This window comes from Leuresthes tenuis, unplaced genomic scaffold (genome assembly GCF_036924035.1).
Source record: "Leuresthes tenuis unplaced genomic scaffold, fLeuTen1.0.hap1 SCAF_21, whole genome shotgun sequence".
In the NCBI taxonomy this organism is placed as follows: domain Eukaryota; kingdom Metazoa; phylum Chordata; class Actinopteri; order Atheriniformes; family Atherinopsidae; genus Leuresthes; species Leuresthes tenuis.
Window position 1 is genome coordinate 24,668,603 of NW_027325375.1, and position 16,931 is coordinate 24,685,533.

The 16,931-nt window shown below is 41.2% G+C and overlaps 1 protein-coding gene and 1 long non-coding RNA gene across 2 annotated transcripts; one reads left to right on the top strand and one right to left on the bottom strand.

Annotated features, from left to right (window-relative positions):
• Positions 1-1,472: 1,472 nt before the first annotated feature.
• On the top strand, positions 1,473-2,149 carry LOC140279760 (uncharacterized). The gene is made up of 2 exons (XR_011909361.1): positions 1,473-1,666; positions 1,781-2,149. It is a non-coding gene; the product is annotated as an uncharacterized lncRNA (long non-coding RNA).
• Positions 2,150-2,945: 796 nt separating this feature from the next.
• On the bottom strand, positions 2,946-13,110 carry eral1 (Era-like 12S mitochondrial rRNA chaperone 1). The gene is made up of 11 exons (XM_072374929.1): positions 12,863-13,110; positions 10,792-10,950; positions 10,555-10,682; positions 10,387-10,464; positions 10,248-10,294; positions 10,082-10,143; positions 9,877-9,989; positions 8,161-8,466; positions 6,343-6,492; positions 5,771-5,851; positions 2,946-3,468 (listed from the first exon to the last, which is right to left on the bottom strand). Exons 1-11 carry the CDS (start codon positions 12,966-12,968, stop codon positions 3,346-3,348), a joined length of 1,353 nt encoding a protein of 450 aa, XP_072231030.1. The 5' UTR covers positions 12,969-13,110; the 3' UTR covers positions 2,946-3,345.
• Between the last annotated feature and the right edge of the window lie 3,821 nt (positions 13,111-16,931).

Genomic DNA, 16,931 nt, shown 5'->3' on the forward strand with positions numbered 1-16,931 from the left:
TTCAGCTCATTGAGGTTTGCAGTGTTGGTTTATGCACAGCTCTCTTAAGGTCCCACCACAGCATTTCAGCCAGGTTGAGGTCTGGACTTTGACTGGACCTTTGCAACAACTTGATTCTTTTCTTTCTCAGACATTCTGTTGTAGATCTGATGCTGTGTTTGGGATCATTGTCCTGTTGATGACCCAGTTTCAGCCAAGCTTTAGCTGTCGGACAGATGGCCTCACATTAGACTCCAGAATACTTTGGTATACAGAGGAGTTCATGGACTCAATGACTGCAAGGTGCCCAGGTCCTGTGGCTTCAGAACAAGCCCAGATCATCAGCCCTCCACCACCGTGCTTGACAGTTGGTAAGAGGTGTTTGTGCTGACATGCTGTTTTTGGTTTTCTCCAAACGTGCTGCTGTGCATTATGACCAAACATCTCCACTTTGGTTTGGTCTGTCCAAAAGGACATTGTTCCAGAAGTCTTGTGGTTCGTTCAGATGTAACTTTACAAACCTAAGCTGTGCTGCCATGTTCTTTTTAGAGAGACGAGGCTTTCTCCTGCAACCCTTCCGTCTTTTTCTAAATGTACTGACATGAACTTTAACATTTAACCTGCTAACTGAGGCCTGTAGATGTAGCTCTTGGGTTTCTGGCAGTTTTGTCTGGCCTTTGGGGTGAACTTGTTGGGAACTGTCCTGAATGTTTTCCACTTGTGAATAATCTTTCTCTCTGTAGAATGATGGACTCCAAATAGTTTGGAAATGGCCTTATAACCCTTTCCAGATTGATGAGCAGCAACAGTTGCTTCTCTTAGATCATAGCTGATGTCTCTCTTCCTTTACCTTGTGTTAACACACACCTGAATGATCCAGACCAGCAAACTACCAAAACGTCTACTTCTATAGAGGTACTGATGACATGATCAGGTAATCAGGTGAATTTGGTTAGCAGCACCTGGCTGCTAATGACCCTTTAGATTCCTATAGAAACAGTAAGGGTGTGATTGATTTTTCATACACTGATTCTTTATTTTTTAATTTTTTGTTAAATATATAACAGTACAGTGCGTTATACCGTATTGTTGTTAATCTGAGGTTCTACTTAATTTACCTAATTTTCTGCTATGCCCCCACATATAAGACATTAGAAATGGATGAGGACGTACTTTATTTTTCACACAACGCACATGTGTGTGTGACCAGAAAGGTCAAAACTACATATCAAAAAAGTTGGAAAACCTTAGGGAGAAAATATGAAATATGAAAAATTTACTGCTGCGGCTAAAAACCAGTTCAAGTATTTTTGGCACACTTGTTAACTTCATGCGACATCGACAAAGAAAACAGAAAGTTCTTTTAAAGTCAACATGTAGTCTTCAACAGTAACAAGAGGTGCAAATAAAAAGGATTCGTGTGTCATTTTTCTGCTAAGACCAGCTGGGTGTAGTAAGGGCGGGGGTCATCACTGAACTCAGGCAATCGGGCTGGGAGCAGATAAGAAAAAAAAAAAAAACAAAAAAAACTGTTTGGTCCAACCTAGATGTCATCACGGTATGCTAATGAGCCAGGGGCGCCTTTAAGTGTCGGAGCCCAACAGCCATCAGAGCAGTTAGGAGATGTGAACCAGACGTGGACGCCATAAATGCTGTGAAGGAAAGCTACGACTCTGCACACAAAGAGGTGAGTACATGATAGTGACAGGACGAACGTTTCACATTCATTTAAAATGAATTTTCTCATCTAACGCTTTAATGTTACGCATCACTAATGAGTCGTCTTCACTTTTTCTTTCAGATTCCAAACATGGCAGGAACTAGCTGCTCTCTTTTTTGTCTTGTGCCCTGGACAGGATATCATCTTATACTGTAAGTTTAATAAAGAGACACTACAGTATAGATGATGTACTATCCAGGGTTTCATTCCACCACCAGCGCCATCAGGACACACTCAGGCCCAACTGACTGAGGGGTGAAACACACTGTAGAGGAAGGCGGTTAAACCGTTACCATTACTGAGTTTAGTAATGGTAAGGGTTCTACGGCCTTTGCTCAATGTCATCTATACCAGGAGGACGACGGAAAGGAAACACTTAAGACGTGTGTGTTATCAAATTCCAGTTTTTGAATGCATGTGAAATAAACTTTGTGGATCTCTCATTCTCAATTGTGTACCTCATTATTTTGGCAAGACCATGTTTAAAGAGGAGCATCAGCGTGCTCAATGTCATGTTTTTGAAGCTCTAATATTTTCAAACTGCAGCTAGCTTGTCTGAATAGCGATCTCTGCTGTGTGTAACCGGCTTGTCTAATCACTGGTTAGCAGACGTCAAAGAGCTGGGAGAGCTTGGGGGGTTGACACAGCTCCTCTGAGTCCCTCCCCCCATCACGTTGGGCCACTAGCTGGTTATTCATCAAGATGCCCCGGATAGAGTCACTGTCAAGTTAACTTGGCAGGAAGAATGAATCTAATCGCCATCATCTGACCCATTTTAGCATCAGGTTAGTGTTCCACTTTTCCATCCATTAGGGAGACAATTCAGCCCTCGGGGGCAGAGCTACGCTATATAAGAGCCAAAAGTGCAGGCAGGGAGAAAAGGGGAAAGAAAAAAGGGAGAAAGCAGCAGAACAAGAAGTAATAGTCGAAAGGATGGATGGCCACACTTCAAAGGCAGTGGAGAAGGCTAAAGTGATGTGGGAGTGGGGGGAACAGGGTTGGATGGTGCATCAGGGAAATTTGAGTGAACGTGACTGTGCAAGTCTCGCTTCAGTTTATCTACAGCGAATGTTTGCACGAAGCGCCCGCCAAGCAAAAAGCTCTGAGAGTCAAAGATAAAGCACCGGCCTTTTCACAACTCACCAAACCTCCTCAGCCTCAAAAAATATTGTCAAACGAGTGTCAAAACATCTGATCAGCGTCTGTGTCACGTTTGCTCTCAAAGATGTATCAGTCTAAAAATAAGCACGGTACTTCAATACGGTTTATTCTGCAACAACATTTAGCTTAGTTACATTTCAGCTGTGAATAAAATTGGGGCAATTCTTTATTCAGCATCCATTAGGTAACGTCTCTGTATCAGAAGCCGAAATAATGTCCTCATGACTGTGTGAACTGATGCTGAAGCGTGACGATGAATGATGCAAAAGTCATAAGTTGGATAACAACGTCCGTTCCTTAAGGAGGTGCCGGGTCAGTGGATGTGACATATGCTGCCTCACAGCATACCACGTCAAATTTATGATGAGATCACAAATCCCTTGTGTAATTCAAGCTCTGTCCTTGGCTGAGAGGAATCATCACAAATTCAACAGGACTGGCTCTACCTTTTTAGGATTTCCCCCTGAAAGTCCCTCTATTTGACATCACTTTCTCAGCTTGACACCGAGCTTCAGCCGGACTTCCCTTAGGTACACCTGGCTGAGGTCCTCAGCTGCCTCTCGAGCGATCCGTGCCACCATCTGGCCGGCTGTGCCGATGACCATCCTCTACGGAGTAAAGAAATACAAACAACATGAGGAGCCACAGAAAAGGAAACGTTTTATTTTATTCAAGAGAAATTGGCTTATTTAAAAAGTGCAGATTTAAAACATTGGACAACAAAGAAATCATGTTTTTTAAGTTAAGTTCAAGTTTGTAACATGCAATCTTATTAAAGGATGTTGTCCTCTAAGGCAGTGTTTCCCAATCCTGGCCCTGCATGTCTTCCATGTGTCTCTGCTCCAGCACACCTGATTCAAATGAATGGGGCAGGTCTTTAAGCTCTGCAGAAGGCTGAGGACGACCCATTCATTTGAACCAGGATTGAGAAACACTGCCCTAAGGTACCTCTCCCTGTTACCACAAAAAATGTAGGAAAATAACTATAAATATATTTACTCTGTCAATCGTATTAAAAACTACGCATAGATTATTTAATCTGGGTTACAGGCCTCTTGTCCTCTGGCCCGCCTGTACCATTCCATGGCACACCTCCCTACTACTCTCGCTGGCGGGAGCATCTGGGTTCCCACGGCAACTTTGCCATGCAAAGCCTTTGGCATATAATTGACATACACACGCATATCTATAAGCATTCATTCACTCACATGCTCACCCCACTATTACAATGTGACTTTCGGCTTTAACAATAATCAGTAACTACACTGACTTTCCTTCTCATATATTGAGAATATTGAGTGATATTGTTGCTGTTTGTTTGTTGTGCGTTTCTTTTCATTTATGTTTCTGCTCCTGACGATCCTGTGCATGGCCAGAGTCTGCTTTCTTTTCCACAGATGCAGCAGCTGGTTACCTGGTTTTTGGCTGTTGGTGTCTATCTTTTCAAGCTCTCTACTTTCTTCTCTCTTCACTCCCCCTCTTTCTTTAATTTCCTCTTTTCAAGTATTATTATGGAGAAAGAAAAAAAAGAAGAACAACACTGGTACTGTGGGCTTTGGCTTTAGCTGATGCTTCTGAGTACAGCAAGACAAAATAAATGCATAAATAAAATAAAATTACCCTTAAAGATGTTGGTCCATTATATGCTTTTTATAGTGATGATTCATTTATGTAAAAATAACTTCTTCCAGGTTCAAGTTCAAAGGCTAAAAAAACCGTGTTGCTCTGGGAAACACTTTAGCACCAAAAGATGTAGCTTCAAATATTCTTTGTCATCAAATATGCATGGTTCAGAGAGGCTGCTCAAATATTTATGAGTTAAAAACATGAGGAAGATGGAGTTTTTAGATATGGAGGTATGCCAAAGAAATAACAAGCTGTAAGAGAGACTACAGGTGTCAGTGACGGAGAGAAACAGTTCACTTCCTACACTAGCCATGACTCCAGCTTCCTGAATTAGTCAGTAATACTTCAAAATTCTGGTGTGGTTTGTGCTACATTCAAAGAGCACAGTGCAAAAAAACTGCAAGACGTCCTGCTTATAATGATAAACAGAACACGGGAGGCTCAACTGTTTTGGGTGTGGACCGTGACATTACAGAAATATAAAGTCCCTCACTCCTTTCTCCAGATGTCAAATATCATTGTTAGAGTGGTAATTAAGCACAGAGACAAATTAAGAAGGTTTGAAACTAAATTCAATATAAAAGCTAAACTATATCAAGTAGCTACAGCCAAGCTGATGGCTTTATGAGGCCAAATTAAAGCAGTGCTCGGAGATAAATGCTAATGTCAGCATGCTTAAAAGATGTTTGTAAGGTTTGGGGATCACTAATTTTACTATCATCCATACTGACAGCAACATGAAAGTCTGTATCCATTAAACAAATAAACAGTGGGGGCATTTCTGTACCAAGGTGCTGAAAAACCACTATGATATAACTATAAAGGCATAATAAAAAGGCATTTGAAAAAATTCTTTCAGTTCCAATTTTTTACAAATCATCTTTTCCTCAGCTAGTCTAAAAATGAGGTAGCCAAGCTGTCATCTGACTGCTCAACCTCAATGAACTGAAGCCACGTTGTGAAGAAGAATGTGACTGATAACATCATACAGAAAACAATTACTTCAAGTTATCGCTGCTAAAAGTGGTTCTACAAGCTATTGGATAATTTTTTGTTGAATGAATAATTACACAATGTAATATGTCACGTGTTGCTCATCTGAGGTTGCATTTTCCTAATTTAAGACCTGGTGAGGTGTTTTTTAAAACAATATCCATATGTGTAAATCTTCAAAATAAAAAGGTAGTATTTTCTTTTTTAACACAACTGTACATTTAACAAACAGGTGGACAAACAGCATGCTTAACAGAACGAATAAAACCCATGAAATGTGAGAGTATTTACCATGTGAGACTCTTTCTTGGTGTAAAGTTTCACAGAGACATCAAGCTCACTGTTTTCTCCATCTTGCCAAAACTCAACAGACTGAGGAAAGAAAAAAAAAGAAGCAATCTTTAGAGTTGTGAATCGGTATCTTAAAACAAACAAAAACATAGATTACGTCTGGGATCTAATGAGCAGCTGTGAAGTTTAAGTAGGAAATATCAGCTCCAAGCTTTGAGCAGTGGCTGTCACTACGTTTCTCAAAGATCTTTCCTTGTGTTTGTCACTAACAATCCGGTTACGGAGCAAAAACTGACTAATTACTAACTGACACAACAAAAAAAAGCACCTTGATTTAGTGATGTGATTCTACACTTGTGGAAACAAGGAAACAAAGGAAATATTGATTAAAGTTTAGAATGACATGAACAAACTGAGGTTGGAAACAACAATCGCAACAAATCTACATGTCAAGTTGTCAAAACAAGTATTGGGTCTTTACACAGGTCACAGAATCAGTGTAGTGACACCTGAGTCAGTTTGGTGTCAGCTTGTGACTTAAGAGTGCCCCAAAGGGCTGGTTCATTGCTCACCTGTGTCAGAGAATAAGGAACTTCCTGGGGCAGATACTCTAGAAGCTTTTCTCTGATGATGTTGGTGCAGACTTCCTCCGGACTCTGATCTGTCAAGACCTCACTGTGGTACTGCCACGATCCCGACTTAGCTGCGACCATAAAGTAGCTCTGCACAACAACAGATGATATAAAAGGACGTTGATAAAACCCAATAATGTATCTGTGGCATTTAGATTAAGATCAGATATTTATTGTCGTGCATACAAACGAAATTTGTCCTCCACTTTTAACCCATCCAGGTTGGCACCCGTTGACACACACTTGCACATGGTCACACACTCATAGAGACAGGTGCCATACACTGGAGCTGTGGGCAGCGCCCGGGGAGCATGGGGGTACAGTGCCTTGCTCAAGGGCAACTCAGCCGTGACAATCTTTGAGCGGTGAACATTCAGGACGACCCACTCTCACCACGGAGCCACAGCCGCCCCACAGCATTTAAGGACAGTTGTGACGTTCGGCTGAACATCTTTTGTTGGGCCAGGTACTGGCATGCACAACCCTCTCGCTTTGTCTGGGGCCGCATGTAATTCAGAGTATTGTCTTCCAGCCTCCTCATCTTTATCTCCTCCCAACGTAAAGTTCAAATCATGCTGCGATCACTGTATCTCAGAACAGGGAAGTTCAAACTCTTTTGCTCTTGGTTTTTTGCTTTGCTAATAACAGCAAACATCATCAGCTGTTGAATATCTCATTTAAGAAAGAAATGAGCTCAAAATACATCCAGACCAGAGACAGTTTCACACAGGCGCTACAATGTTCTAGAGATGCTCTGGACTTTCTTTTCTCTCAGCAGTTAATGCCAACCCTCCTTTCTGATTTCCACTTGCTCCTCTCTACTTTGTGACACTTCAACAAAACAACGATCATCAAGGAGCCTAACAGACTATTTTCGACCTGTTAGAAACAGCAATTTCCACAGTGCACTTTTTGTGTCACGTACGCCTCCTCTGTGCTCTCGCCTGCAGCCTCTAACTTGCATTTCCAGCTGTGAAAGTTTCTTCACCAGAAAGCCTCCTGCTGTGAAGCGCTTCGGTAAACAACTGCAGCAAGACACCAGACCAAACTGCACTTTCCCCTGAACATATCCGATATTCGTGTGTGAAAATGGCTTCGGAAAAACAACATATGTTAGGGAATTTTATATTATCTTCCCAGTCTGAAGTTGGAGATTCAGATTTTCTACTAGTCATTTAATGCACCTCCTTGCTTGTTTTTGCAGGTATTAGCTCTCAGGCTATAGCAGACTTTAAGAGTTATTGAGTGATTCTATATCTAATTTAGGAATTCTGGCCACTAGTAGCCTTTTCTTTTTAAAAGTTGCTTTACAAGAAAGGGGGCAGATGGAGAAGGAAATGACATGAGGCAAAGAGCCCAAGCTGGGACTCGAACAACAGCCGGCTTCAAGCATGGGCAAACTATTCTGTACAACCAGTTGAGCTAACCGGCGCCTCAGTATCCAGTTTATGTTTGCATTGTAGCTCGGTGCGGTAGGAGATTTCAATTAAGACACACCCACTGGATGAGGGCTAGGTTTGCTCTGAACCAGCTGCAACAAAAAGAGCTGTAAAATATTAGTTCTAAAGGGAAAAGTTGTCATGTTTCTGTCTTATTTTGACCAAAGCATGTCACAGACATTTCTTTAAAACCTCACTGTGCCAATATATCTCTTTTACATTATTAGTTTTAGTCATTTTTTTGTTGTTTCAACGTGACAGTGTTACACAGATACTTTGAACATCACTTTTCTCCTGTAGTGACAGTAAAACCCTTTACCTTCAGGGTCTCCACATCCTCTCTGTCCACAGACGACAGCATGAAGACATCCTTGAAGTGGGGCCAGCCCTCCTGACTCCTCAGGTCCACCAGCTGCTCTTTTCTCAGCACAGAGTTTGGCTCATCCTTGTCCTCAGGTGCTGCAGCATCCTCACAAAGAGGTAACTTTGACTCCCTCTCTGGCTTCTTTTCAGCCCACGGAGGCTTGATCACTGGTCTGACTCGGATCCTGCGTCCGTTCACCATTCCACATGTTAGCTGGGCTGTGATATTCAGCAGCTTGTCCTTGGATTTCATCAGGTCCACCTTAAAGGCAGACAAACAGAGGCAAAGATATTTGAAAGACTATACAGCACAGATGAGAGCACAAACACATATTTGACTGTAGAGGGAAGAGTTCATTTCCCATTTCTAACAAAGCCTTTGAGACCAAGACCAAAACTTGCAGTGATGTCATCAATTATTGGCTGTTTAGCCAACATAAAAAATGCATCAGTGAGCCACAATATGGCGATGGGAGCAGCCGGAGCCAATGGGCTTGGGGCTGAGTGCCACAAACTGGGTTTAGAAAGTTGGAAAGTACTGTGGAACAGACTGAGTGTGGTGAAGGACAATAGTAATCAAGATTTATTATTCATCTTCAGCAATAACATACAGTTTCTGTCAGTGTAAATGATGTCTGAGAGGAGTCTGACAAAGCGAGACCAGTGTCAGCAGGTACGATGAGCTTGAAGTCAGAAAATTTAATATCATGAGGGTGGCTCTCTTAACTTTTACCTGGCTAAATCAGTATGGTAATGCAGAGCATGTAACCATCTCCATTCATTTATGCTGGGGTTAAGTGCCCCTTTTTTCTTCAAGAGATCAAGTGGGGTCAAACAGACCTTTATCGGGGGTGTTGGGGGCCATATAAATGATTGCTAATCCTTGATCTCTGTAATAAATGTGGTTCATTATAATAGACGGGGAAGTCTAAGAGAAGGAAGTAAGACTGGACCTTAATGTATTAAAGGTTTGAGCCACCATCAACTGTAATCACAACTCAGGACTCAGTGTTGAGTTAACAACTCATAGAGTGTAATTTCATAGATTAACTGGTTTGTTATATCAACTAAATTAGTTCTACAAACAAACCAGTTAAGCTGGACATTAGTTGGAAGCTTCAGTCAATAACTAGATTCTGTTCCCATGTTTGTATACTGGGACAAGGACTGTGTTCCAGATAAATAGACCAGTCAAGCTGCAACAATAGCATTCAATCTATAGTGTATCTAGTCTGTAAAATGAATCCATTTCAGTTTAAAAAAGAAATGCTGAAGTTATTTCTGTGTAGCTTCTTTATAGGACAGAGTCAGAGCTTTTTTCGATGTTGTGTTTAAATGTTTACAATTAGTTAACTAATGTTAAACTGTCACATTAATGCCAAACAACAGGCGTTTACAGTGTTTTCCAGCATTCATCTTTTGCTTTATTTCCTTTGTTAATTTTTTTTTCAGTGGTATTGACGCGCCTCTTCATTAAAAAAAAAAACTGATTTAATAGACTAAAATCACTGGCAGGTGGCGGATGTAGAAGTCTAAAATGATGAGTCAAACGACCCTTTTCCCAGCAGCGCACACAGAACCTGAAGACGAAAGCTGTCTTCCAGCTATCTTCATGGTACAAATCGAGTGAAGTTTAGGAGGTTTGGAGAAGGGTAAAAGATCAGAAAAATACCTTGTTGAGGACTAGAATCGCTGGGATGTGCGGGTGCTTGGCCAAACATTTCAGCACCTCAAAGTCAAGCCTGCTGCACATCCATCGGTCTGTCACATCCACCATGACTACCACTGGAAATGGAAACGGATCCAATTATAAGCCTGAGAAAGAAAACTTCAGCTCGCATCCAGCTGATTAACAATAGAAAGGAACTAGATCATACTTAGGTCAGCTTCTTTGACAGTATTCCAGGGATCCACAAGCAAAGATTTCTCCAGCTGGTGTCTGTGAAGACAGAGGATCCATTCATATATTTCATTCGACATTAAAACCACATGGAGATTACAAAATTAAAAGAAAAATACAGAATAACTAAAGATGAAAGGCACCTTTTGACCTTTGATGGGGTGGTGAGACCGGGAGTGTCCAACAAAATCTACAAAACATATGCACAAAAATACTTCCATAAGCCTTTTCTTGTAAACTGCAATAGTTGCTCATAACAAAGGAGTGTGAGGAAGCTCTTACAATCTGTGTGTCAGCCTCTGTTAGGACTCCCAGTGCACGTGACCGTGTCGTGTGTACTTTCTTGGACACAGCAAACACCTTTAAGAGAGGATTACTGACATGTGAGCACCAACTCCAGCATAGTATGGAGACTTTGTAGCATGCAGGGGGAGGGGGTTTGACAAAGACCTTTCTGCCAAGAAGCTGATTGGACAACGTGGATTTCCCAGCGTTAGGGGCGCCGATTATAGCGACTTTCAAAACCTTTGAGTCATGTGGCTGATCAGGATGTCTCATTAACAGAGATAACTGTTCACCTATAAAGAAAAGTAACAGAATTAGATCATTGTGTCAGGAAAGAATGAACAAACGCATCACATCAGTGTCATAATGGCCTTTTTGTTTGGGAATAAGTGGTTTGTTTACCGCTGTCAGGAGGAACTGAAGCTGGAACACGATGAATGCTGCCGGTTGCCTCAGCTGCTTTGCCTTTCATCAGTCTGCTGAGAAATGCCTCTGATGTAATAAAACAAGCAGGGGTGAAGATTAATCCATTCCTCCCCCCTCGGCTGCATGCAGCACTTCCTGTAAGGACATCAACAACTCCATCACTTCGAAGCCAGCAGCTCTGCAAGGTGACTCAAGAACAGATTATGCTCATGCGGAGGATGATATGACATAATATAAAGGTGCATTCAGATGTTTTGTGTGAAATAATGAACCCCAGAGAAGGCTTATTTTTAACAAAGTAGGCCTTTGGGAATAGCACAAAGCTATATATTGCATGCCTTTTATCCAGAAATGGCCCCATTAAAGGCATCCTGTGAAATCTTTGAACACTTCAAGATATAGTAAAACACTTAACCTGCTAAAATTGTTCTAATTTCACTTTTAACTTATTCCAAACTAAAATCAGAAGGTATTGTAGCTGCTGGACACGCGGTGTATCCTAATCTAGTCTAGTTTCCATTTACACGCACTGGAGGATTCAGGTTTTCACATGATGGTACATCTCTGGACTCTGATTGGCTCCCAAATTACTTAAGATGCCACAGAATGATGCTCATACTTATTCATCACATTGTTCCTTCTGCACATAAATAGTAAGAGAGTCCTGTCGTGTCAAACTCTGTACAAGCATACTCATTCAGCCCAATCAGGCTCAAATATCCAAATCAAATATCAATATAAAATACATTTTTACGTGTGGAAGGAGAACAGATTATATGTTACATTTTTAATAAATAAATTGCATGTATTGGTGGACAATTTATTCACTTAAATACAGAAGCTGGATATAAACGTGAACATATTTCACCAATGTTTGGTCTCATGACAGCGGCTGCATGTCCAGTACAGGTTCAATTACAAAATCCTGCCGATTATATATAAATGCTTGACTCATCTAGAACCAACTTATCTGCCATACTCTGAGGGGACTGGATCAGCAGCTTTTAGGTGTTCAGAGGTCCAGATTTGCATCCCGCCCGATCATCCCTTTGCAGCTCTACAACTCTGGACTGTATTTTGGACAGTGTCTGCTGTTTCTAAATTAACTGTTTAAATAAGCTGACTTGACATGACTTAAGTACAAATTTAAGGTAATTGTTGATTACTTGAGTCTTTTCTTGTCATGGCACGCATGACTTCTACTCAACTAAACTTTGGATAAAACTTTGGACAGTTCTTTTCATTTTGTTAAGCATTCCTCCCACCATCCTAAAAACATGGATGTATTATGTTAATTGGTGATTCTAAACAGACCCTGGGAGGGACCGTGAGCTTGCATGGTTGTTTGTCTCATTTGTCTAGAAAATGGATGGATTAGACTTCGGTTTTTATTCATGAGCAGCTCAAAGAGTAAGTCGATTAATCTACAAGTCAGTTGTGAAAAAACTGGGAAGTAGTTTGATGACTGTGTAGAGAATTGGGACCAGAGTTTCTCAGTAATTTACAAACAAATCAGTTTATAAACTTTTAAATGAATCAGCAGATTGACCCGTTATGAATAGTGTCACTAAATGTAGTCCCACACAAAATACAACCAATAATGAAAGTAAAACACTGCTTTTATTTTAATTCAGGACTAGCGATAATCTGATGACACACATAAATATAGTCATATTTCACACTTTTGTACTCTACTTCTGCTTTTAGAGCTGCGGAAGGCAACGTTTTCCTTCTCAAACATTTACTAAAGTATATTTTCTAATATTTCACAGCGTTTACTTAATCGAAAATGCCCATTGCGTCATCCATCAGTGGCCTCTACAGGCTCAAGGAGGAGCTTGAACACAAAGGTGTAAATCATATCTGTCATTTCCTCTGTTTGCACGCGACCATCCCACACATGATGCCCCACAACCACAAAACGTCATTGTGCGTCATTATATCACCTTTTCCATCTCACGCCATGCTTTAATAAATATTCAAGCGTGCTTCTACCGTGTAAACTGATTCTAAATTCGCAGGAATTAACATTTTTGGGGGGACTGACCCGCTGTGAGAAGCCATGACACTCTTTCCTGACGAGCGGACACGACGAGCCGCCTGGAAGAAACGCCGCAGTCTCTGAAAAACCGTCTGCACGCCCTGAGCGCCATTCAGCTCAGAAAACAGGAGCTGCGGTATTCCCACTTATATGGCTGCTGTTATCGTTGAAGAGGGGAGACGCTTGTTTACGTTCACATTGTCAACAGGGTGCCACCATGTTGCTTTGACCAAAGAAAAGTAGCTTCCGTTTGTAAAAGGTTTGCATGGAAGCTACACCGCCCCCTAGCGACTGGTCAGAAAACTGCACGACCCCCCCAAGTCCTTGTACATGACCATTTTCAGAGGATTTGTTTGTTGTTGATGGTCTGTTTGTTTGTTAAGCCTCTTAACACCAACTGTGTGAATCATTCAAGCATAAAAAAACAACTCAAGAAATGAACGAGTGTTGTGTCTGCACATAACAGACAATTTAGCAAAGAACCACTTTTAAATGGTATCTTCAGGCACTTTGTTACCAGCAGCCTGTCACAAAGACACATAATTTGTTCATGTTACAGTGGTTGTGTCTATGAAAAATGTCACGGTGTGCTTTGCACACATATTAAAAGTGTCATATACTGCATTTCCATTTGTGCTTGCACATGTTTCAATATGTCACTGCACCTATTTGCAATTATCCTGGCGATAGATGTAAAGAAATTAAGAGTTTTCCATAATACTGTTTCTACATGCATAGTATGTTTAAAATGATATCTAACTACAAGTGACTCAATACAAACTGTGCCAGCAGAATAAGCCTCTTTTCTTTAATCAAACATGACAAGTTGGAATTTACGTGACCACAATGTGATTACATAGGAGCACTGAACCAAGGCAGCAAACAAATAAGACCTAAGAAATTAAATGAAAGGTAATTCAGTTTACACAAACTATGGGAGTATAGTGAGAGGAAATCATTTCAGTGGTAATCCCAAAGGACCCCTGGGGGCCCCAGCTTGGGAATCACCTGTTAATAGCAGGTAGGAAATTCTGAGACTAAATCACAATGCAGAAGCCCATCTACTGACATGATCAACTTGCAGTTTAAGATGTATGACAGCGCTCACAGGGTCTTTCGGCAGGGATGATATTTTCTAGATAACTCTGTGAGGGATGCTGCAGCTGTAACAACAAATATGACTGCACTGTGCAGACTTTTTCTTTCCGCCTTGTCCCCTGAGTGCACAGAACAGAGCTTATCCCACAGGGTGCTCGAAGCACAGTTGTGACTGTGTTGTTGAGGATATATTGAGCATCAGTGCTTAAAGCAACATGCGAACAAGAGGAAAACGCTGTGGGTTGTCGCATTCGCTCCTTGTAAATCTTCAATACAAATTCAAAATGACAAGCCGACATAATGGCTTTATAACCATGAGGTCTGTGAGGTTAATCATCACACTAAAAGGACACAGTTTGCATATTGATTGATTACTGTAACATGTTGTTCTCATCCTGTATGTCCTAACCAGGCAGAGCAGATGTCTCCCCATAGTCCATCAAATACACCGGCTGTTTGTTAGTCCTTGAGGACTTGCTGGGGTTGGAACAAACACCCCCACTGGGGAGAATGATGAAGGATATCAGGTAGCTCACAATCTGTCATCATCTAACTCTAAAAGCTCAGCAGCAATGGAGGGGCAACAAAAATGGAGCTTTTAGCAGACACTTACTGCCGAATTCCAATTGAACCAGAAACCAAAAGGATATTTGAGGATCAGTAATGTTTGAACTTTCTCTACATCTGCCTCTCTCCCACTCTCTGCCTCTCTCAAATTCATTCAAGGCCCTTTTCCCCCCCTGGGCTTTCCTCACATGGCCACTTCACGTGGGAGTGTATCAGAGTTCTTTCCATAACTGCATTAACTTTGGCCTTCAGAAAGAGCTCTCTTCTAAAAAGAAAAAAGGAAAAAACAAGACAAAAAGGCTTTGCCAGCATACCATTTAATCATAAGCCGTAGCCCACTTTCCTATATGAAGTGCACTTGCCAATGAGATCCAGCCTGTTATGATGGAAAACCTCTCTCTTCAGCTGTAATTCAGCATGCCGCTGATTCCTAAATCAATCTTGTTTTCTGTAATTCAAGCGGAACATATTGCATTGATAGGTCAAAATCTCCCTGAATATGCAGAGTTTTTGTGGTGTCAGACACAGACTTTCCGCCACATCATCTCTTCCTGATTTTCTGGGAACAGACATGCAATAGCTGTCAGTTTTTGCATCAATAAGGAGACCTTTCTGCTCATGAGGAATAACAAAGTCTAAACACAAGCTATGGGGCATGTCAACGGGGAGCAGAGGTGGGAAAAAAACAATCTGTCAGCGCGTCAGAGCATCCATCACTCCATCACTGCTGATTGCAGTGAGAGGCGTGATGCTGCACAGCCGGCTGACTTTCTATAAAACAGCCACTCCTGAACTTTATCATGCTGAGAACTCCAACACAGATAGGCTATTTGTACAGGATCCCACTGATTAATGAATATATGGATGTCTTTCCACATGTGAGAAATGAGGGAGCAGTGGGATTTAACTGTTACATTTTATGTGACGCCCTGAAGGTCCCCCAAGGTCCCTCGATTCAGCAATCACTGCTCCATACGTCCTCGCTCAGGCTTCCTTTTAAAAGAGATGATTTAGCTCCAGAACTACCCATATAGGTCACACTGATGTTCTGATTGTACAATCTCTGTCTCTGTGGGGGAGATAAAAAAAGTGGGGGGGGACTTTTATTCATTCTAGACTTGCAATCGATGGGACTTGTCTGTGAAGTGGATCAATAATGCCTCCCTTTGAAATCATCAATCACGTCAGTGGTGAATTTAAAAAGCGTAATTAGGAACAGCGTTCTTAAACATCCTGTATTGACATCTTTTTTGGTATGGAGAAAGACACCATTCTGCATCATTAACTTTGTATTATTGCCTGATAGAGCCTGCTGCTGCCACTTCCCCACCTGCTGAACTCAGAGCTTTGTGTGTGATTGGGCTTTCAGACCAAATTCTTCCCTCTTTCACTTGCTGATGGGGGAGGTGAAGCTTGCAGGCTTAAATTGGCGGAAGTATTGTAATAAGCCCAGTCTGTACTGGAACCCAGGCAATGGACCTATCTTTGACAATGCACCATATCAGAGATGTTTGTGTGCCATTGTCTGGCTCCATATTATTCGATCCCCTTTGTGCAGGTTCTAACATGACATGACATTACACGGTTGTGAGCGCACATTTTCAAGCGTTCCCATAACTCGCTCCAATCTTCACTGTTGTCCGTCTGTGTCTCTCTGGTAATAAAATGGTATCAATACCGTGGAGAAAGCAGGTGGGTGATTGTAATAGAGTAATTTATTTTAGTTGTCACTGCAATATAAGTCTTTGATTAGGGAGCTATACACATAGGGCTGCACAAATAGAACCTTTCATCAAATCACAAAGCATGTGACACTATTGACCAACAGAGCTCTCATAAGGCTTTATCTTCCCCAACAAGAATCATAATACAATATGAGAGGAACACAGGGATGCAATCTGATAATGTAATAAAGCTCAGAGCAAATCTTGAACCAGTGTAGGAGATGAAGAATTTCACTTTGCCCACGAAAATATGACATGAAAGGAAATGTGAAAAATAGAAATAAAAAAAGTATGAAATATGATACAATCTAATATATATATATATATATATATATATATATATATATATATATATATATATATATATATATATATATACAGGGTGAATTTAAGCCTCTTAGCTAACTTTGACTAACGTAAAATTACTTGTTTATATGCTAAATAATGTATATATGTTGTCGATTAATGCGTGTTATGTTATGTAAAATCAAAGCTTGTGAACCAAACAACAAAACAAGATTACTAATTAAACTTTACTCCATTTCTAACCAATTGTACACATGTTCTAACGTCCAATTGCGTCGCGTGAGGACTGTGCCTTTAAATCCGCTCGTGCGTCCTGCGCAGCGCACGGCGGAGTCTGGAACGGTACCAGTTAACAGCGCATGCGCCGGAAGTTGCTGCCG

What these genes read in the sequence shown, in the direction of transcription:
- eral1 (XM_072374929.1), bottom strand. Translation starts at nt 12,968, where the DNA reads ATGGCGCTCAGGGCGTGCAGACGGTTTTTCAGAGACTGCGGCGTTTCT. An exon ending in GTCATGGCTTCTCACAGCGG is followed by an intron (nt 10,951 to 12,862) that starts GTCAGTCCCCCC and finishes ATGTCCTTACAG; the next exon opens with GAAGTGCTGCATGCAGCCGA. An exon ending in TTCAGTTCCTCCTGACAGCG is followed by an intron (nt 10,683 to 10,791) that starts GTAAACAAACCA and finishes TTTTCTTTATAG; the next exon opens with GTGAACAGTTATCTCTGTTA.